The sequence below is a fragment of the Bombina bombina genome, chromosome 6 (genome assembly GCF_027579735.1).
Source record: "Bombina bombina isolate aBomBom1 chromosome 6, aBomBom1.pri, whole genome shotgun sequence".
Lineage (NCBI taxonomy): Eukaryota > Metazoa > Chordata > Amphibia > Anura > Bombinatoridae > Bombina > Bombina bombina.
The window spans coordinates 110,384,407-110,401,207 of record NC_069504.1 but is presented as its reverse complement, the minus strand read 5'-3'; the positions used below and the strand labels follow the sequence as shown (position 1 = coordinate 110,401,207).

At 40.9% G+C, this 16,801-nt stretch overlaps 1 protein-coding gene across 3 annotated transcripts in view; it reads left to right on the top strand.

Moving 5' to 3' along the window:
• The window catches only part of ATXN7L1 (ataxin 7 like 1), a 746,759-nt gene that overhangs the window by 509,954 nt on the left and 220,004 nt on the right, over positions 1 to 16,801 (top strand). For all 3 annotated transcript variants that reach the window (XM_053716561.1, XM_053716562.1, XM_053716563.1), the window contains one exon: positions 13,850 to 14,042. In XM_053716561.1, coding sequence (XP_053572536.1) covers positions 13,850 to 14,042 — 193 coding nt within the window. The remainder of the gene's footprint in view (positions 1 to 13,849; positions 14,043 to 16,801) is intronic.

Sequence of the window (16,801 nt, the reverse complement as noted above, 5' to 3'; positions counted from 1 at the left end):
CTGTCTGAGGCCCTCAGGACAGAAACTTCTTTGGATGAGATCCAGGATAGGATAAAGGCTCTTAAACTAGCTAATGCCTTTATTATGGACGCTTCCCTTCAAGTTATCAAGCTGGGAGCTAAGATTTCGGGTTTCTCTATTCTAGCTCGCAGAGCCTTATGTTTAAAACCTTGGTCTGCGGACGTTTCCTCTAAGTCTAAGCTTCTGGCTATTCCTTACAAGGGGAAGACCTTGTTTTGACCTGGCCTAACGGAAATTATCTCCGATATCACGGGAGGTAAGGGTCATCTTCTACCTCAAGATAAGAGAAACAAACAGAAAGGACGACAGAGTAATTTCTGTTCCTTTTGAAATTTCAAGGGAAATTCCTCCTCTTCCTCCTCTAAGCAGGAACAATCTAAACCTGCATGGAGACCCAACCAATCTTGGAATAAGGGAAAACAATCCAAGAAGCCTGCTATTAAATCCAAGACAGCATGAAGGGCATGCCCCCGATCCGGGATCGGATCTGGTAGGGGGCAGACTTTCCTTCTTCGCTCAGACTTGGGTTCAGGATGTTCAGGATCCCTGGGCAATAGAAATAGTGTCCCAGGGATACAAACTAGAGTTCAAAAGTTTTCCTCCCAGAGGCAGGTTTCTACTTTTAAGATTATCTGCAGACCAGACAAAGAGAGAGGCGTTCTTACACTGCGTAGGAGACCTCTTCGCCCTGGGAGTGATTGTTCCCGTTCCAGTACAGGAACAGGGTCGGGGTTTTTATTCCAATCTGTTTGTGGTTCCCAAAAAGGAGGGAACTTTCAGACCAATTTTAGACCTCAAGAGTCTAAACAAATTTCTCAGGTTACCGTCCTTCAAGATGGAAACTGTTCGTTCCATTCAACTCTTGATCCAGGAGGGTCAATTTATGACAACAGGGATTTAAAGGACACGTACCTACATGTTCCTATTCTCAGGGATCATCACAAGTTCCGAAGGTTTGCCTTCCTGGACAAACACTTCCAGTTCGTGGCTCTTCCTTTCGGTCTTGCCACAGCTCCCAGAATTTTCACAAAGGTTCTGGGATTGCTGTTGGTGGTGCTTCGGTCACGGGGCATTGCACTGGCGCCCTATCTGGATGACATCCTAGTCCAGGCGCCATCCTTTCAACAAGCAAGATCCCACACCGACATGGTGTTATCCTTCCTGCGATCTCACGGGTGGAAGGTAAATTTGGAAAAGAGCTCTTTAGTCCCAAATACAAGGGTAACTTTCTTAGGAACCATAATAGATTCCCTGTCTATGAAGATTTTTCTGACAGATGTCAGGAAATCAAAAGATTATCGATACTTGTCTTGTCCTTCAGTCCACTCCTCGGCCGTCAGTAGCTCAGTGCATTGGAGGTAATCGGAATGATGGTGGCGGCAATGGACATCATCCTGTTTGCTCGGTTCCACCTCAGACCTCTGCAGTTAAGCATGCTCAAGCAATGGAACGGAGATTATGCGGACTTGTCTCCTCGAATACTACTGGAGCAGGAGACAAGGAATTCTCTTCAATGGTGGTTGTCTCTGCATCACCTTTCCTAGGGAACCTGCTTCGCAGACCATCTTGGGTGATTGTGACATCAGTCGCCAGCCTTCTAGGGTGGGGATCAGTCTGGGGCTCCCTAAAAGCTCAGGGAGTTTGGACTCGGTCAGAGTCTGTTCTTCCTATAAACATTCTAGAACTGAGAGCAATCTTCAATTTTCTTCTGGCCTGGCCCCAGTTAGCCTCGGTCCGGTTTATCAGGTTCCAGTCGGACAATATAACTTCTGTGGCTTACATCAATCATCAGGGAGGAACGAGGAGTTCCTTAGCGATGACCGATGTTATAAAAATAATCCAGTGGGCGGAAGCCCACTCTTGCTGTCTGTCGGTGATCCACTTCCCAGGGGTGGACAACTTGGAGGCGGATTTCCTGAGCAGGCAGACTTTTCATCCGGGGGAGTGGGAACTCCATCCGGAAGTGTTTTCAAACCTGATTCTCAAGTGGGGTCAGCCGGAATTGGATCTCATGGCATCCCCACAGAATGCCAAGCTCCCAAGATACGGGTCGAGGTCCAGGGACCCCCAGGCGAAGCTGATAGATGCTCTGGCGGTCCCTTGGACCTTAGTCTAACATACCTATTTCCTCCGTTTGCTCTTCTTCCTCGGGTCATTGCTCGAATCAAACAGGAGAGGGCATTGGTAATCCTCATAGCACCGGCTTGGCCTTGCAGGATTTGGTATGCAGATCTGGTGGACGTGGCGCATTTGCCACCTTGGTAACTTCCGTTGAGGAAGGACCTTCTAATTCAGGGGCCCTTCCTTCACCCAAATCTAGTTTCTCTGAAGCTGACTGCTTGGAGATGGAACGCTTAATTTTATCCAAGCGGGGGTTTTCTGACTTGGTTATAGAGACCATGATTCGGACTCGTAAGCCTGTAACTAGAAAGATTTACCATAAGATTTGGCGTAAATATCTCTATTGGTGCGAATCCAAGGCTACTCATGGAGTAGAGTTAGGATTCCTAGAATTTTGTCTTTTCTCCAAGAGGTTTGGAGAAGGAATTATCGACAAGTTCCCTAAAAGGTCAAATCTTGGCCTTATCTATTTTGTTACACAAACGTCTGGCAGATGTCCCAGATGTACAATAATTTTGTCAGGCCTTGATCAGGATCAGGCCTGTGTTCAAACCAGTTACTCCTCCATGGAGTCTTAATTTAGATCTCAAAGTTATTCAAGAGGCTCCATTTGAGCCCATGCATTCCTTAGATATTAAGTTATCTTGAAAAGTTTTATTTCTTGTTGCTATTTCTTCTGCTTGGAGAGTGTCAGAGCTCTCGCCATTGCAGTACGAGTCTCCTTATCTTATTTTCCATTCAGCATTCAGATAAGGTAGTTTTACGTACTAAATTAGGATTTCTTCCTAAGGTTTCTGATCGGAACATTAATCAGGAGATTGTTGTTCCTTCTCAGAAAGAACGACTTCTGCACAATTTGGACGTGGTCCGTGCTTTAATGTTTTACCTGCAGGCGACTAAGGACTTTCGTCAGTCTTCTTTTTAGTTTGTGATTTTCTCAGGAAAACGTAAGGGACAGAAAGCTACGGCTACTTCTCTTTCTTTTTGGCTGAAGAGTATGATTCGTTTTGCATATGAGACTGCTGGATAGCAGCCTCCTAAAGGAGAGTCATTCCACGAGGGCTGCGGCTTCCTCATGGGCATTCAAAAATTAAGCTTCTGTGGAACAGATTTGCAAGGCTGCAACTTAGTCTTCTCGTCACACTTTTTAAAAATTCTACAAATTTGACACACTTGCCTCGGCTGAGGCCGCTTTTGGGAGAAAGGTTCTTCAAGCAGTGGTGCCTTCCGTTTAGGTTCCATGTCTTGTCCCTCCCGTATCATCTGTGTACTCTAGCTTGGGTATTGAATCCCATTAGTAATTAAGATGATCCGTGGACTCATCGTGTCATAAAAAAGAAAAGAAAATTTATGCTTACCTGATAAATTTATTTCTTTTTTGACACGATGAGTCCACGGCCCGCCCTGTTCTTGTAAGACAGGTTGTTGGTTATTGTTAACTTCGGTAGAATGACTGGAGTGGGAGGGAAGGGAGGAGCTATTTAACAGCTTTGCTGTGGTGCTCTTTGCCGCCTCCTGCTGACCAGGAGGTGAATATCCCATTAGTAATTAAGATAATCCGTGGACTCATTGTGTCAAAAAAGAAATAAATGTATCAGGTAAGCATAAATTTTCATATATATATATATATATATATATATATATATATATATATACTGTATATATAGTTAGAGCTCTTGGTTGTTGTAGAAACAATTAGATTTTGATGACTTTGGTTGAGATGATGGTTTCCTTGATATTTTGCGAGACAGATTTAACCCATGGAGCTTATTCTTCTTTATTTGGATTATTCTCAACATTCTAGCATAAGCTGGAACTTCGAATTTTCTGTTTAGTCCTTGAGTTGCTCTGGCAGATGTGTCGGTTAAGTCTACTCTTTCCTACGACTTGAGAGAAGGAGTTATTTCTAGCTATTTTGGTTCAGGGCAGGTACATCTATTCTAGATGACAGGGAGGACCTGGTTTAGGTATTATCTTGGAAGGGAGCTTGATTCTGGATCATATCAGATCCAGGAGTCCTAGAGACCGGAGCTAGGCTTCACATCCTGCCTTTCTGGGCAGTTTGTCTTCTCTTGATTTTGTCTTTGGCAGAGAAACCTTTCAGGTGACTTTTGGAGTCATTGTCCCGGGACCTGTCGCAGTGTGAGAATATTTTTATTCCACTGTTGTTTCAGGGTCCAGGGTGGAGGGGTTTCCTGTCTTATTTGAATTCTACAGTACTTATGCAGAGCTTATTATGTCTCCTCCTTGAAGGAGAATATATGGTTACCTCTATCTTTGTGTTCGGTAACTCTGCAGGATCACTGTCGAGAAGGATATCTTTCCTTTTTCATTCCTTTTGGGTGAAATCCGGTTCTTATAGACAGTCTCTTCCAGTAAACCTCGTTTCTGATCCTAGGTTTTTTTTGGAGATCTGGGGTTTAATTTGGCAGTATCCTGATTCCAGATGTATCATTAGCTCCCTGGTCTTGGCGATTTTGGTTTACTTACCGTCATCTGTTAGAAGATTTTTAGGGATTTTTCTCAGATCCGCAGAGATGGATCTAGACCAGAGTTCTCTGGTGTTAGGTGCCAGGGGGGATCAATGGAAACTAAAATTGTTTTTTTGATGGGGCCCTTCTTGGGTTCTTTCCTTGACAGGTCTCATCTCAGCCGAGACATCGGCATGGCGCTGTTTGAATCTGTCTTATCAGATTTACCTGGAATACCGGTTGGGAGAATCGATCTCCAGTGTTCTGTAATGCTCTGTTGTGGCTTAGTGGCTAGCTCACTGGGCTTGCAAGCTGAAGGTCCAAGGTTCAGATCCACCTTCGGGTGCTGGTTGTTCACTTTTATCCAGATCTCCCTGTCCTGAGATACATTTCTCTTAGCTCTCTCGGGGAGGTTTTGACTTAAAGGGACATGAAACCCAATTTTTTTCTTTCATGATTCAGATAGAGAATACATTTTTAACAACTTTACAATTTACTTATATTATTTAATTTGCTTCATTCTCTTGTTATTCTTTGCTGAAATATTTATCTTGGCAAGCTCAGGAGCAGCAAAGAACCTAGGTTATAGCTGCTGGTTGGTAGCTGCATATATATACTGATTGTCATTGGCTCACCCATAGGTTCAGTTAGAAACCAGTAGTGCATTGCTGCTTATTCATCAATGGATACCAAGAGAATGAAACAAATTATATAATAGAAGTAAACAGGAAAGTTGTTTAAAATTGTATGTTCTACTTGAATCATAAACGAAAATTTTTGGGATTCATGTCCCTTTAAGTCGTTAGCCGGTCAGTTTGAGGAGTGCGTGTCCTATGAGAGACCGGGGATTCAGGAGATTCCCTCCTGATTATTCTTATGGTTCTTCAGGCAAGCTTTTTGCTAAGAGGGTTTGGTCCTCTGGGTTCGTCCCAGTGTATGGATTCCAGTCAGCTCTTCTTCTTTCAGGGGCTTAGATCTCTTTCTGAGAAAAAGAGATTTGCCTGCGTAGAGGTTAGTAATTCGAAATTGGTGGTGGGCGAAGACCCACTACTGCTTGTTGTCAGCGATCCACTCTCGGAGTGTGATCTTCAGGGATGGATGTTCCCTACTATCTTTCCCTTGATCTGGGGATAAGGTCTCTATCCGAAGGTTTTAGGATGTTTGTATCTGTATGTGGACGTTGATCGAGAATCTCATGACGTCCGTACCTACCCCAGGTTACCCATTAATGGGTCGGTGTTCAGGGATCCTCAGGCACAACCACTGGATTCTTAGTGGTGCTTTGGAGGTCCATTAAACCTTTTTTCTTCTGCCATATCACTCTTTTTCGAGTGATGGCTCATTCCTAGCAGGCGTCAGTGACACGGATTGCTCCGTTTGTGTCCTCAAGATCGTATTCGCTATGTAGGAGGCTTCGCCTTCATGGTGGTTACCTTGTTGCAAGGATCTGTTTGGTCAAGGCCCCTTTGCATCGTCGAATCTTGTTCTTTTGAGACGGACTGCAAAAGGTTGCTTGGTCTTAGCCGAGAGAGGGGTTTTTTCTGAGGTTACTGTCCTCTCCTTTAGCACGTAGCTGGTTTTTCGTCATCTCTCATATGTGTGGAGGACCCCCTTTGTCGGGAAAAGCAAGATTCATCCTGGCACTCTATCTGACCTACCAGGGTTCACTTTTTTTGCTCCAGGATGATCTGGAGAAGGGCCTTCCTAGCTATTTAATTTTTGGGACAGTTTCTAGGCCCTGTTTGTTCCTTCTGCTCTAGAGGCTCATTGAAAAAAATTGAGTTTTTTTGCTAGGGCTCCGACTGCGCTCAGGCCTGTGAGTCAATCTGATACTCCTTGGAGCTTAGATCTTATTTTTAAGGGGTTGCATCGGACTACTTTTGTACCTGTGCAGGTAGTGGTCTTTGAATTTTATCTTTAATGATCTGCTCCGTCTGTAGATTGCTTCTACGTGCATAGTCTCTACGAGCCTAGTTAGGTTTTCTTTCTAGGGTTGTGTCTATTTGGCCCTTCAATCGAGAGATTGTGTTATCTTTCATGTAATTAGCAAGAGTCCATGAGCTAGTGACGTATGGGATATACATTCCTACCAGGAGGGGCAAAGTTTCCCAAACCTCAAAATGCCTATAAATACACCCCTCACCACACCCACAAATCAGTTTTACAAACTTTGCCTCCTATGGAGGTGGGGAAGTAAGTTTGTGCTAGATTCTACGTTGATATGCGCTCCGCAGCAGGTTGGAGCCCGGTTTTCCTCTCAGCGTGCAGTGAATGTCAGAGGGATGTGAGGAGAGTATTGCCTATTTGAATTCAATGATCTCCTTCTACGGGGTCTATTTCATAGGTTCTCTGTTATCGGTCATAGAGATTCATCTCTTACCTCCCTTTTCAGATCGACGATATACTCTTATTTATATACCATTACCTCTGCTGATTTTCGTTTCAGTACTGGTTTGGCTTTCTACAACATGTAGATGAGTGTCCTGGGGTAAGTAAGTCTTATTTTCTGTGACACTCTAAGCTATGGTTGGGCACTTTTTTATAAAGTTCTAAATATATGTATTCAAACATTTATTTGCCTTGACTCAGGATGTTCAACATTCCTTATTTCAGACAGTCAGTTCCATATTTGGGATAATGCATATGAATAAATCAATTTTTTTCTTACCTTAAAATTTGACTTTTTCCCTGTGGGCTGTTAGGCTTGCGGGGGCTGAAAATGCTTCATTTTATTGCGTCATTCTTGGCGCGGACTTTTTTGGCGCAAATTTTTTTTTTCTGTTTCTGGTGTCATACGTGTCGCCGGAAGTTGCGTCATTTTTTACGTTCTTTTGCGCCAAAAGTGTCGGCGTTCCGGATGTGGCGTCATTTTTGGCGACAAAAGCATTTAGGCGCCAAATAATGTGGGCGTCATTTTTGGCGCTAAAAAATATGGGCGTCACTATTGTCTCCACATTATTTAAGTCTCATTATTTATTGCTTCTGGTTGCTAGAAGCTTGTTCACTGGCATTTTTTCCCATTCCTGAAACTGTCATTTAAGGAATTTGATCAATTTTGCTTTATATGTTGTTTTTTCTATTACATATTGCAAGATGTCCCACGTTGAAACTGAGTCAGAAGATACTTCTGGAAAATCGCTGCCTGGTGCTGGAGCTACCAAAGCTAAGTGTATCTGCTGTAAACTTATGGTATCTGTTCCTCCAGCTGTTGTTTGTACTGTTTGTCATGACAAACTTGTTAATGCAGATAATATTTCCTTTAGTACTGTTACATTACCTGTTGCTGTTCCGTCAACATCTAATACTCAGAGTGTTCCTGATAACATAAGAGATTTTGTTTCTAAATCCATTAAGAAGGCTATGTCTGTTATTCCTCCTTCTAGTAAACGTAAAAAGTCTTTTAAAACTTCTCATTTTTCAGATGAATTTTTAAATGAACATCATCATTCTGATTCTGATAATGGTTCTTCTGGTTCAGAGGATTCTGTCTCAGAGGTTGATGCTGATAAATCTTCATATTTATTTAAAATGGAATTTATTCGTTCTTTACTTAAAGAAGTACTAATTGCTTTAGAAATAGAGGATTCTGGTCCTCTTGATACTAATTCTAAACGTTTAGATAAGGTTTTTAAATCTCCTGTAGTTATTCCAGAAGTTTTTCCTGTCCCTGGTGCTATTTCTGAAGTAATTTCCAGGGAATGGAATAATTTGGGTAATTCATTTACTCCTTCTAAATGTTTTAAGCAATTATATCCTGTGCCAGCTGACAGATTAGAGTTTTGGGACAAAATCCCTAAGGTTGATGGGGCTGTCTCTACTCTTGCTAAGCGTACTACTATTCCTATGGCAGATGGTACTTCCTTTAAGGATCCTTTAGATAGGAAAATTGAATCCTTTCTAAGAAAAGCTTACTTGTGTTCAGGTAATCTTCTTAGACCTGCTATATCTTTAGCAGATGTTGCTGCAGCTTCAATTTTTTGGTTAGAAGCTTTAGCGCAAAAAGTAACAGATCATAATTCTCATAGCATTATTATTCTTCTTCAACATGCTAATAATTTTATTTGTGATGCCATCTTTGATATCATTAGAGTTGATGTCAGGTATATGTCTCTAGCTATTTTAGCTAGAAGAGCTTTATGGCTTAAAACTTGGAATGCTGATATGTCTTCTAAGTCTACTCTGCTTTCCCTTTCTTTCCAGGGTAATAAATTGTTTGGTTCTCAGTTGGATTCTATTATCTCAACTGTTACTGGAGGGAAAGGAACTTTTTTACCACAGGATAAAAAATCTAAAGGTAAATTTATGTATAATCATCGTTTTCGTTCCTTTCGTCACAATAAGGAACAAAAGCCTGATCCTTCACCCACAGGAGCGGTATCAGTTTGGAAACCATCTCCAGTCTGGAATAAATACAAGCCTTTTAGAAAATCAAAGCCAGCTCCTAAGTCCACATGAAGGTGCGGCCCTCATTCCAGCTCAGCTGGTAGCGGGCAGATTACGTTTTTTCAAAGAAATTTGGATCAATTCCGTTCACAATCTTTGGATTCAGAAAATTGTTTCAGAAGGGTACAGAATTGGCTTCAAGATAAGGCCTCCTGCAAAGAGATTTTTTCTTTCCCGTGTCCCAGTAAACCCAGCGAAGGCTCAAGCATTTCTGAAATGTGTTTCAGATCTAGAGTTGGCTGGAGTAATTATGCCAGTTCCAGTTCTGGAACAGGGACTGGGGTTTTATTCAAATCTCTTCATTGTACCAAAGAAGGAGAATTCCTTCAGACCAGTTCTGGATCTAAAAATATTGAATCGTTATGTAAGGATACCAACATTCAAAATGGTAACTGTAAGGACTATCCTGCCTTTTGTTCAGCAAGGGCATTATATGTCTACAATAGATTTACAGGATGCATATCTGCATATTCCGATTCATCCAGATCACTATCAGTTTCTGAGATTCTCTTTCCTAGACAAGCATTACCAGTTTGTGGCTCTGCCGTTTGGCCTAGCTACAGCTCCAAGAATTTTTACGAAGGTTCTCGGTGCCCTTCTGTCTGTAATCAGAGAACAGGGTATTGTGGTATTTCCTTATTTGGACGATATCTTGGTACTTACTCAGTCTTCACATTTAGCAGAATCTCATACGAATCGACTTGTGTTGTTTCTTCAACATCATGGTTGGAGGATCAATTTACCAAAAAGTTCATTGATTCCTCAGACACAGGTAACCTTTTTAGGTTTCCAGATAGATTCAGTGTCCATGATTCTATCTTTGACAGACAAGAGACGTCTAAAATTGATATCAGCTTGTCGAAACCTTCAGTCACAATCATTCCCTTCGGTAGCCTTATGCATGGAAATTCTAGGTCTTATGACTGCTGCATCGGACGCGATCCCCTTTGCTCGTTTTCACATGCGGCCTCTTCAGCTCTGTATGCTGAACCAGTGGTGCAGGGATTACACAAAGATATCTCAATTAATATCTTTAAAACCGATTGTACGACACTCTCTGACGTGGTGGACAGATCACCATCGTTTAGTTCAGGGGGCTTCTTTTGTTCTTCCGACCTGGACTGTAATTTCAACAGATGCAAGTCTTACAGGTTGGGGAGCTGTGTGGGGGTCTCTGACAGCACAAGGGGTTTGGGAATCTCAAGAGGTGAGATTACCGATCAATATTTTGGAACTCCGTGCAATTTTCAGAGCTCTTCAGTCTTGGCCTCTTCTAAAGAGAGAATCGTTCATTTGTTTTCAGACAGACAATGTCACAACTGTGGCATACATCAATCATCAAGGAGGGACTCACAGTCCTCTGGCTTTGAAAGAAGTATCTAGAATTCTGGTATGCGCGGAATCCAGCTCCTGTCTAGTTTCTGCGGTTCATATCCCAGGTATAGACAATTGGGAAGCGGATTATCTCAGTCGCCAAACGTTACATCCGGGCGAATGGTCTCTTCACCCAGAGGTATTTCTTCAGATTGTTCAAATGTGGGGACTTCCAGAAATAGATTTGATGGCCTCTCATCTAAACAAGAAACTTCCCAGGTATCTGTCCAGATCCAGGGATCCTCAAGCAGTAGCAGTGGATGCATTGTCACTTCCTTGGAAGTATCATCCTGCCTATATCTTTCCGCCTCTAGTTCTTCTTCCAAGAGTAATCTCCAAGATTCTGAAGGAATGCTCGTTTGTTCTGCTGGTAGCTCCAGCATGGCCTCACAGGTTTTGGTATGCGGATCTTGTCCGGATGGCCTCTTGCCAACCGTGGACTCTTCCGTTAAGGCCAGACCTTCTGTCGCAAGGTCCTTTTTTCCATCAGGATCTCAAATCCTTAAATTTAAAGGTATGGAGATTGAACGCTTGATTCTTAGTCAAAGAGGTTTCTCTGACTCTGTGATTAATACTATGTTACAGGCTCGTAAATCTGTATCTAGGGAGATATATTATAGAGTCTGGAAGACTTATATTTCTTGGTGTCTTTCTCATCATTTTTCCTGGCATTCTTTTAGAATTCCGAGAATTTTACAGTTTCTTCAGGATGGTTTGGATAAAGGTTTGTCTGCAAGTTCCTTGAAAGGACAAATCTCTGCTCTTTCTGTTCTTTTTCACAGAAAGATTGCTAATCTTCCTGATATTCATTGTTTTGTACAAGCTTTGGTTCGTATAAAACCTGTCATTAAGTCAATTTCTCCTCCTTGGAGTTTGAATTTGGTTCTGAGGGCTCTTCAAGCTCCTCCGTTTGAACCTATGCATTCATTGGACATTAAATTACTTTCTTGGAAAGTTTTGTTCCTTTTGGCCATCTCTTCTGCCAGAAGAGTTTCTGAATTATCTGCTCTTTCTTGTGAGTCTCCTTTTCTGATTTTTCACCAGGATAAGGCAGTGTTGCGAACTTCTTTTAAATTTTTACCTAAGGTTGTGAATTCCAACAACATTAGTAGAGAAATTGTGGTTCCTTCATTATGTCCTAATCCTAAGAATTCTAAGGAGAAATCATTGCATTCTTTGGATGTAGTTAGAGCTTTGAAATATTATGTTGAAGCTACTAAGAATTTCCGAAAGACTTCTAGTCTATTTGTTATCTTTTCCGGTTCTAGGAAAGGTCAGAAGGCCTCTGCCATTTCTTTAGCATCTTGGTTGAAATCTTTAATTCATCATGCTTATGTCGAGTCGGGTAAAACTCCGCCTCAAAGGATTACAGCTCATTCTACTAGGTCAGTTTCTACTTCCTGGGCGTTTAGGAATGAAGCTTCGGTTGATCAGATTTGCAAAGCAGCAACTTGGTCTTCTTTGCATACTTTTACTAAATTCTACCATTTTGATGTGTTTTCTTCTTCTGAAGCAGTTTTTGGTAGAAAAGTACTTCAGGCAGCTGTTTCAGTTTGAATCTTCTGCTTATATTTTCAGTTTTTTTCTTTATAAGATTTAAACTTTATTTTTGGGTGTGGATTTTTTTCAGCGGAATTGGCTGTCTTTATTTTATCCTCCCTCTCTAGTGACTCTTGCGTGGAAGATCCACATCTTGGGTAGTCATTATCCCATACGTCACTAGCTCATGGACTCTTGCTAATTACATGAAAGAAAACATAATTTATGTAAGAACTTACCTGATAAATTAATTTCTTTCATATTAGCAAGAGTCCATGAGGCCCACCCTTTTTTTGTGGTGGTTATGATTTTTTTGTATAAAGCACAATTATTCCAATTCCTTATATTTATGCTTCGCACTTTTTTCTTATCACCCCACTTCTAGGCTATTCGTTAAACTGATTTGTGGGTGTGGTGAGGGGTGTATTTATAGGCATTTTGAGGTTTGGGAAACTTTGCCCCTCCTGGTAGGAATGTATATCCCATACGTCACTAGTTCATGGACTCTTGCTAATATGAAAGAAATTAATTTATCAGGTAAGTTCTTACATAAATTATGTTTTTTTATTGTTTTTTTATGTGTCCTATTCCTTCTCTAGAAGGAAAAGGTTTTTTCCCTTTTTTAGGGAATTTTGCCTTGATATCTTTTTCACGCTACATAAGAATAGACAGTTTTTCTCTGTTGAATATTTGTAATTTTAAAGTACTAGGGTCTGATGGCATTGTTGACTTCCTTATTTTTAGTTGAGAAGTGTCTTCTGCTTGACATAGGAGACAGCGGGACTCTACCCTCCTCAGAGGTTTACGGCTCAGTTCGAGAGAATTGACTTCATCTTGAGTCTCTGGCATGAGATCTTTATAGATCTGATTGTTGGGCAGCTGTTTGGGCTTCCTTGGATTCTTTTTTCCAAAGAGTTTTTTCCTTTTCTTTTGCTTCTGTTAAAGCAGCCTTCGGGAGAATGGGTTTTTGCAGGCTCTCAGGCCCTCAGATGGGGGCCGCCTCTCTTTTTTTTGCCCTCCCGCATTCAGTGTCCTCTGTAGCTTGGGTATAATTTCCCACAATTAATGAGTGCAGCTGTGGACTCTCCCTGTATTAAGAAGGAAAACTTAAAGGGACACTGAACCCAAATTTTTTCTTTCGTGATTCAGATAGAGCATGACATTTTAATCAACTTTCTAATTTACTCCTATTATCAAATTTTCTTTATTCTCTTGGTATCTTTATTTAAAATGCAAGAATATAAGTTTAGATGCCGGCCCATTTATGGTGAACAACCTGGTTTGTCCTGGTTGATTGGTGGATAAATTCATCCACCAATAAAAAAGTGCTGCCCAGAGTCTGAACCAAACAAAAAAGCTTAGATGCCTTCTTTTTTAAATAAAGATAGCAAGAAAAATTGATAATAGGAGTAAATTAGAAAGTTGCTTAAAATTGCATGCTCTATATGAATCACAAAAGAAAAAATTTGGGTTCAGTGTCCCTTTAAATTATGCTTACCAGATAATTTCCTTTCCATCTGTACAGGGAGAGTCCACAGCTCCCGCCCGTATTCTCCGATGGGTGGCCCTAAATTTTATCTTGTTCTTCTGGCACCTTTTTCACCCTGATATTTCTCCTACCTTTCCTTGTTCTAAGGGGCAGAATGACTGGGGGATGAGGGAAGTGGGGGAGGTATTTAAGCCTTTGGCTGGGGTGTCTTTGCCTCCTCCTGGTGGCCAGGTTCAGTATTCTCACAAGTAATGAATGCAGCTGTGGACTCTCCCTGTACAAAAGGAAAGGAAATTGTCTGGTAAGCATAATTTAAGTTATTTATTACAAAAAAAGATTGACTGCTATAGTTGCCTGTGTTTCTGACATTGTGCTTTATTATGTATTTAAGGCCGTCTTCTGCGAATAACATAAACAGTACTAATGCCACAAATCACAGCGTTTTTGTGCTTGAGCCCTCTGTTACCAATCCTGGAGGGGACCTGGCTAGCCGACTCTCCAGCGATGAGGGAGAAATTGAAGGTGTTGAAGAGACCGAAAAGCTTGACTGTTACTATTCTGGACATCATCCTAAACCTCTTGCGGTATGTAAATGCTGATGAATATCGAGTGACAAAACATTTGCCTTGAGTAAAATATATAAATAATGTATGAATAGTTAATAATCAAAAGAAAACAGTCCCAATTGTAACTGAATAAATAGTGTAGTACCAATATCAAAGGATATAATAGCAATAAAAATAAATCTTAAAATTCAGAGCTGTGGATAACCTCGGAAAATAGGAAACCGAAAAAGTGAAGATCTGTTAAAATAGATGAAATCCGCACATGTGGATAGACCTTACATTAATGAGGTCCATCCACTTGTAGGGATTTTATCTATTTGAACTGAACTTCACTATTCCGGTTTCCTTTTTTCAAGGTTAGGGCTGCACTATTTCAAGATTTCATTGTCATGAAAATGTAGGCGGAGAGGGAGGATGAGAGGTGGACCGGTGTGCGATCGTGGGCGGTCCTGAGAATGCCCGCAAAACGGCCATTTTGTAAGAGATTAAAGAGCGTGTGGGAATCGTGGCGGTGGTCAAGCGCTGGTGTGGCGGTAGGTCAGCTCAAAGTTGTGAGCAATAAAGTGAATGTTGTAAAAAAAACTTTTAAGTGCCTTACTGATTTTTTTTTTTTTTCTTTTTTTAACTTCTGTGACGCTTAACATTGAGTTTGATTACATATTACAATAATACAATATATTTTTTTATAAATGTTCATTAAGGGTTGCTTGTAGGATGTATTGTGAAGTGATCTGTAAAATATAATATATTCAACATAATGTTACCAAAATATATATAAATAATATCTACTACGTACTGCTCTATCTCTATCATCTATCTAGTAGATAGATTATAGAGGATGAATGATATATATAGAATTACTTACTAGATTTAATATATAATTTAGTTGTCAAGTGTAGATTCCCAGAAGATAGATCACCAATCATCAGTAATAGCACACAGTGGTGCAGTGCACAACAAATTTTTTTTATTTTTATATTCTTCCTCTAATTATAAGTGTTATTTCTCCAACATAGGTGTGTCCGGTCCACGGCGTCATCCTTACTTGTGGGATATTCTCCTCCCCAACAGGAAATGGCAAAGAGCCCAGCAAAGCTGGTCACATGATCCCTCCTAGGCTCCGCCTTCCCCAGTCATTCTCTTTGCCGTTGTACAGGCAACATCTCCACGGAGATGGCTTAGAGTTTTTTGGTGTTTAAATGTAGTTTTTATTCTTCAATCAAGAGTTTGTTATTTTAAAATAGTGCTGGTATGTACTATTTACTCTGAAACAGAAAAGAGATGAAGATTTCTGTTTGTAAGAGGAAAATGATTTTAGCAACCGTTACTAAAATCGATGGCTGTTTCCACACAGGACTGTTGAGAGGAATTAACTTCAGTTGGGGGAAACAGTGAGCAGACTTTTGCTGCTCGAGGTATGACACATTTCTAACAAGACTTGGTAATGCTGGAAGCTGTCATTTTCCCTATGGGATCTGGTAAGCCATTTTTATTAAATAAGAATAAAGGGCTTCACAAGGGCTTTAAAGACTGGTAGACATTTTTCTGGGCTAAAACGATTGATTTATAAGCATTTTTAATAGTTTTTAGCTTTGAGGAGTTATTTTATTCTTGGGAATTATGTTAAATAACCGGCAGGCACTGTATTGGACACCTTTTTCACTGAGGGCCTTCTCTAATCATAGGCAGAGCCTCATTTTCGCGCCACTAATGCGCAGTTGTTTTTGAGAAGCAAGGCATGCAGATGCATGTGTGAGGAGCTCAGATACATAGAAAAAGCTTATTGAAGGCGTCATTTGGTATCGTATTCCCCTCTGGGCTTGGTTGGGTCTCAGCAAAGCAGATACCAGGGACTGTATAGGGGTTAAATATAAAAACGGCTCCGGTTTCGTTATTTTAAGAGTTAAAGCTTTCAAATTTGGTGTGCAATACTTTTAAGGCTTTAAGACACTGTGGTGAAATTTTTGAACAATTCCTTCATACTTTTTCACATATTCAGTAATAAAGTGTGTTCAGTTTAAAATTTAAAGTGACAGTAACGGTTTTATTTTAAAACGTTTTTTGTACTTTGTTATCAAGTTTATGCCTGTTTAACATGTCTGAACTATCAGATAGACTATGTTCTGTATGTGAGGAAGCCAAGGTTCCTTCTCATTTAAATAGATGTGATGTATGTGACACAAAATTTAGATAAAATGATGCCCAAGATGATTCCTCAAGTGAGGGGAGTAAGCATGGTACTGCATCTTCCCCTCCTTCGTCTACGCCAGTCTTGCCCACACAGGAGGCCCCTAGTACATCTAGTGCGCCAATACTCCTTACTATGCAACAATTAACGGCTGTAATGGATAATTCTATCAAAAACATTTTAGCCAAAATGCCCACTTATCAGCGAAAGCGCGACTGCTCTGTTTTAGAAAATACCGAAGAGCATGAGGACGCTGATGATAATGGTTCTGACATGCCCCTACACCAGTCTGAGGGGGCCAGGGAGGTTTTGTCTGAGGGAGAAATTTCAGATTCAGGGAAAATTTCTCAACAAGCTGAACCTGATGTGATTACATTCAAATTTAAATTGGAACATCTCCGCGCTCTGCTTAAGGAGGTGTTATCTACTCTGGATGATTGTGACAATTTGGTCATTCCAGAGAAATTATGTAAGATGGACAAGTTCCTAGAGGTCCCGGGGCCCCCCGAAGCTTTTCCTATACCCAAGCGGGTGGCGGACTTTGTAAACAAAGAATGGGAAAAGGCCCGGCATACCTTTTGTCCCTCCC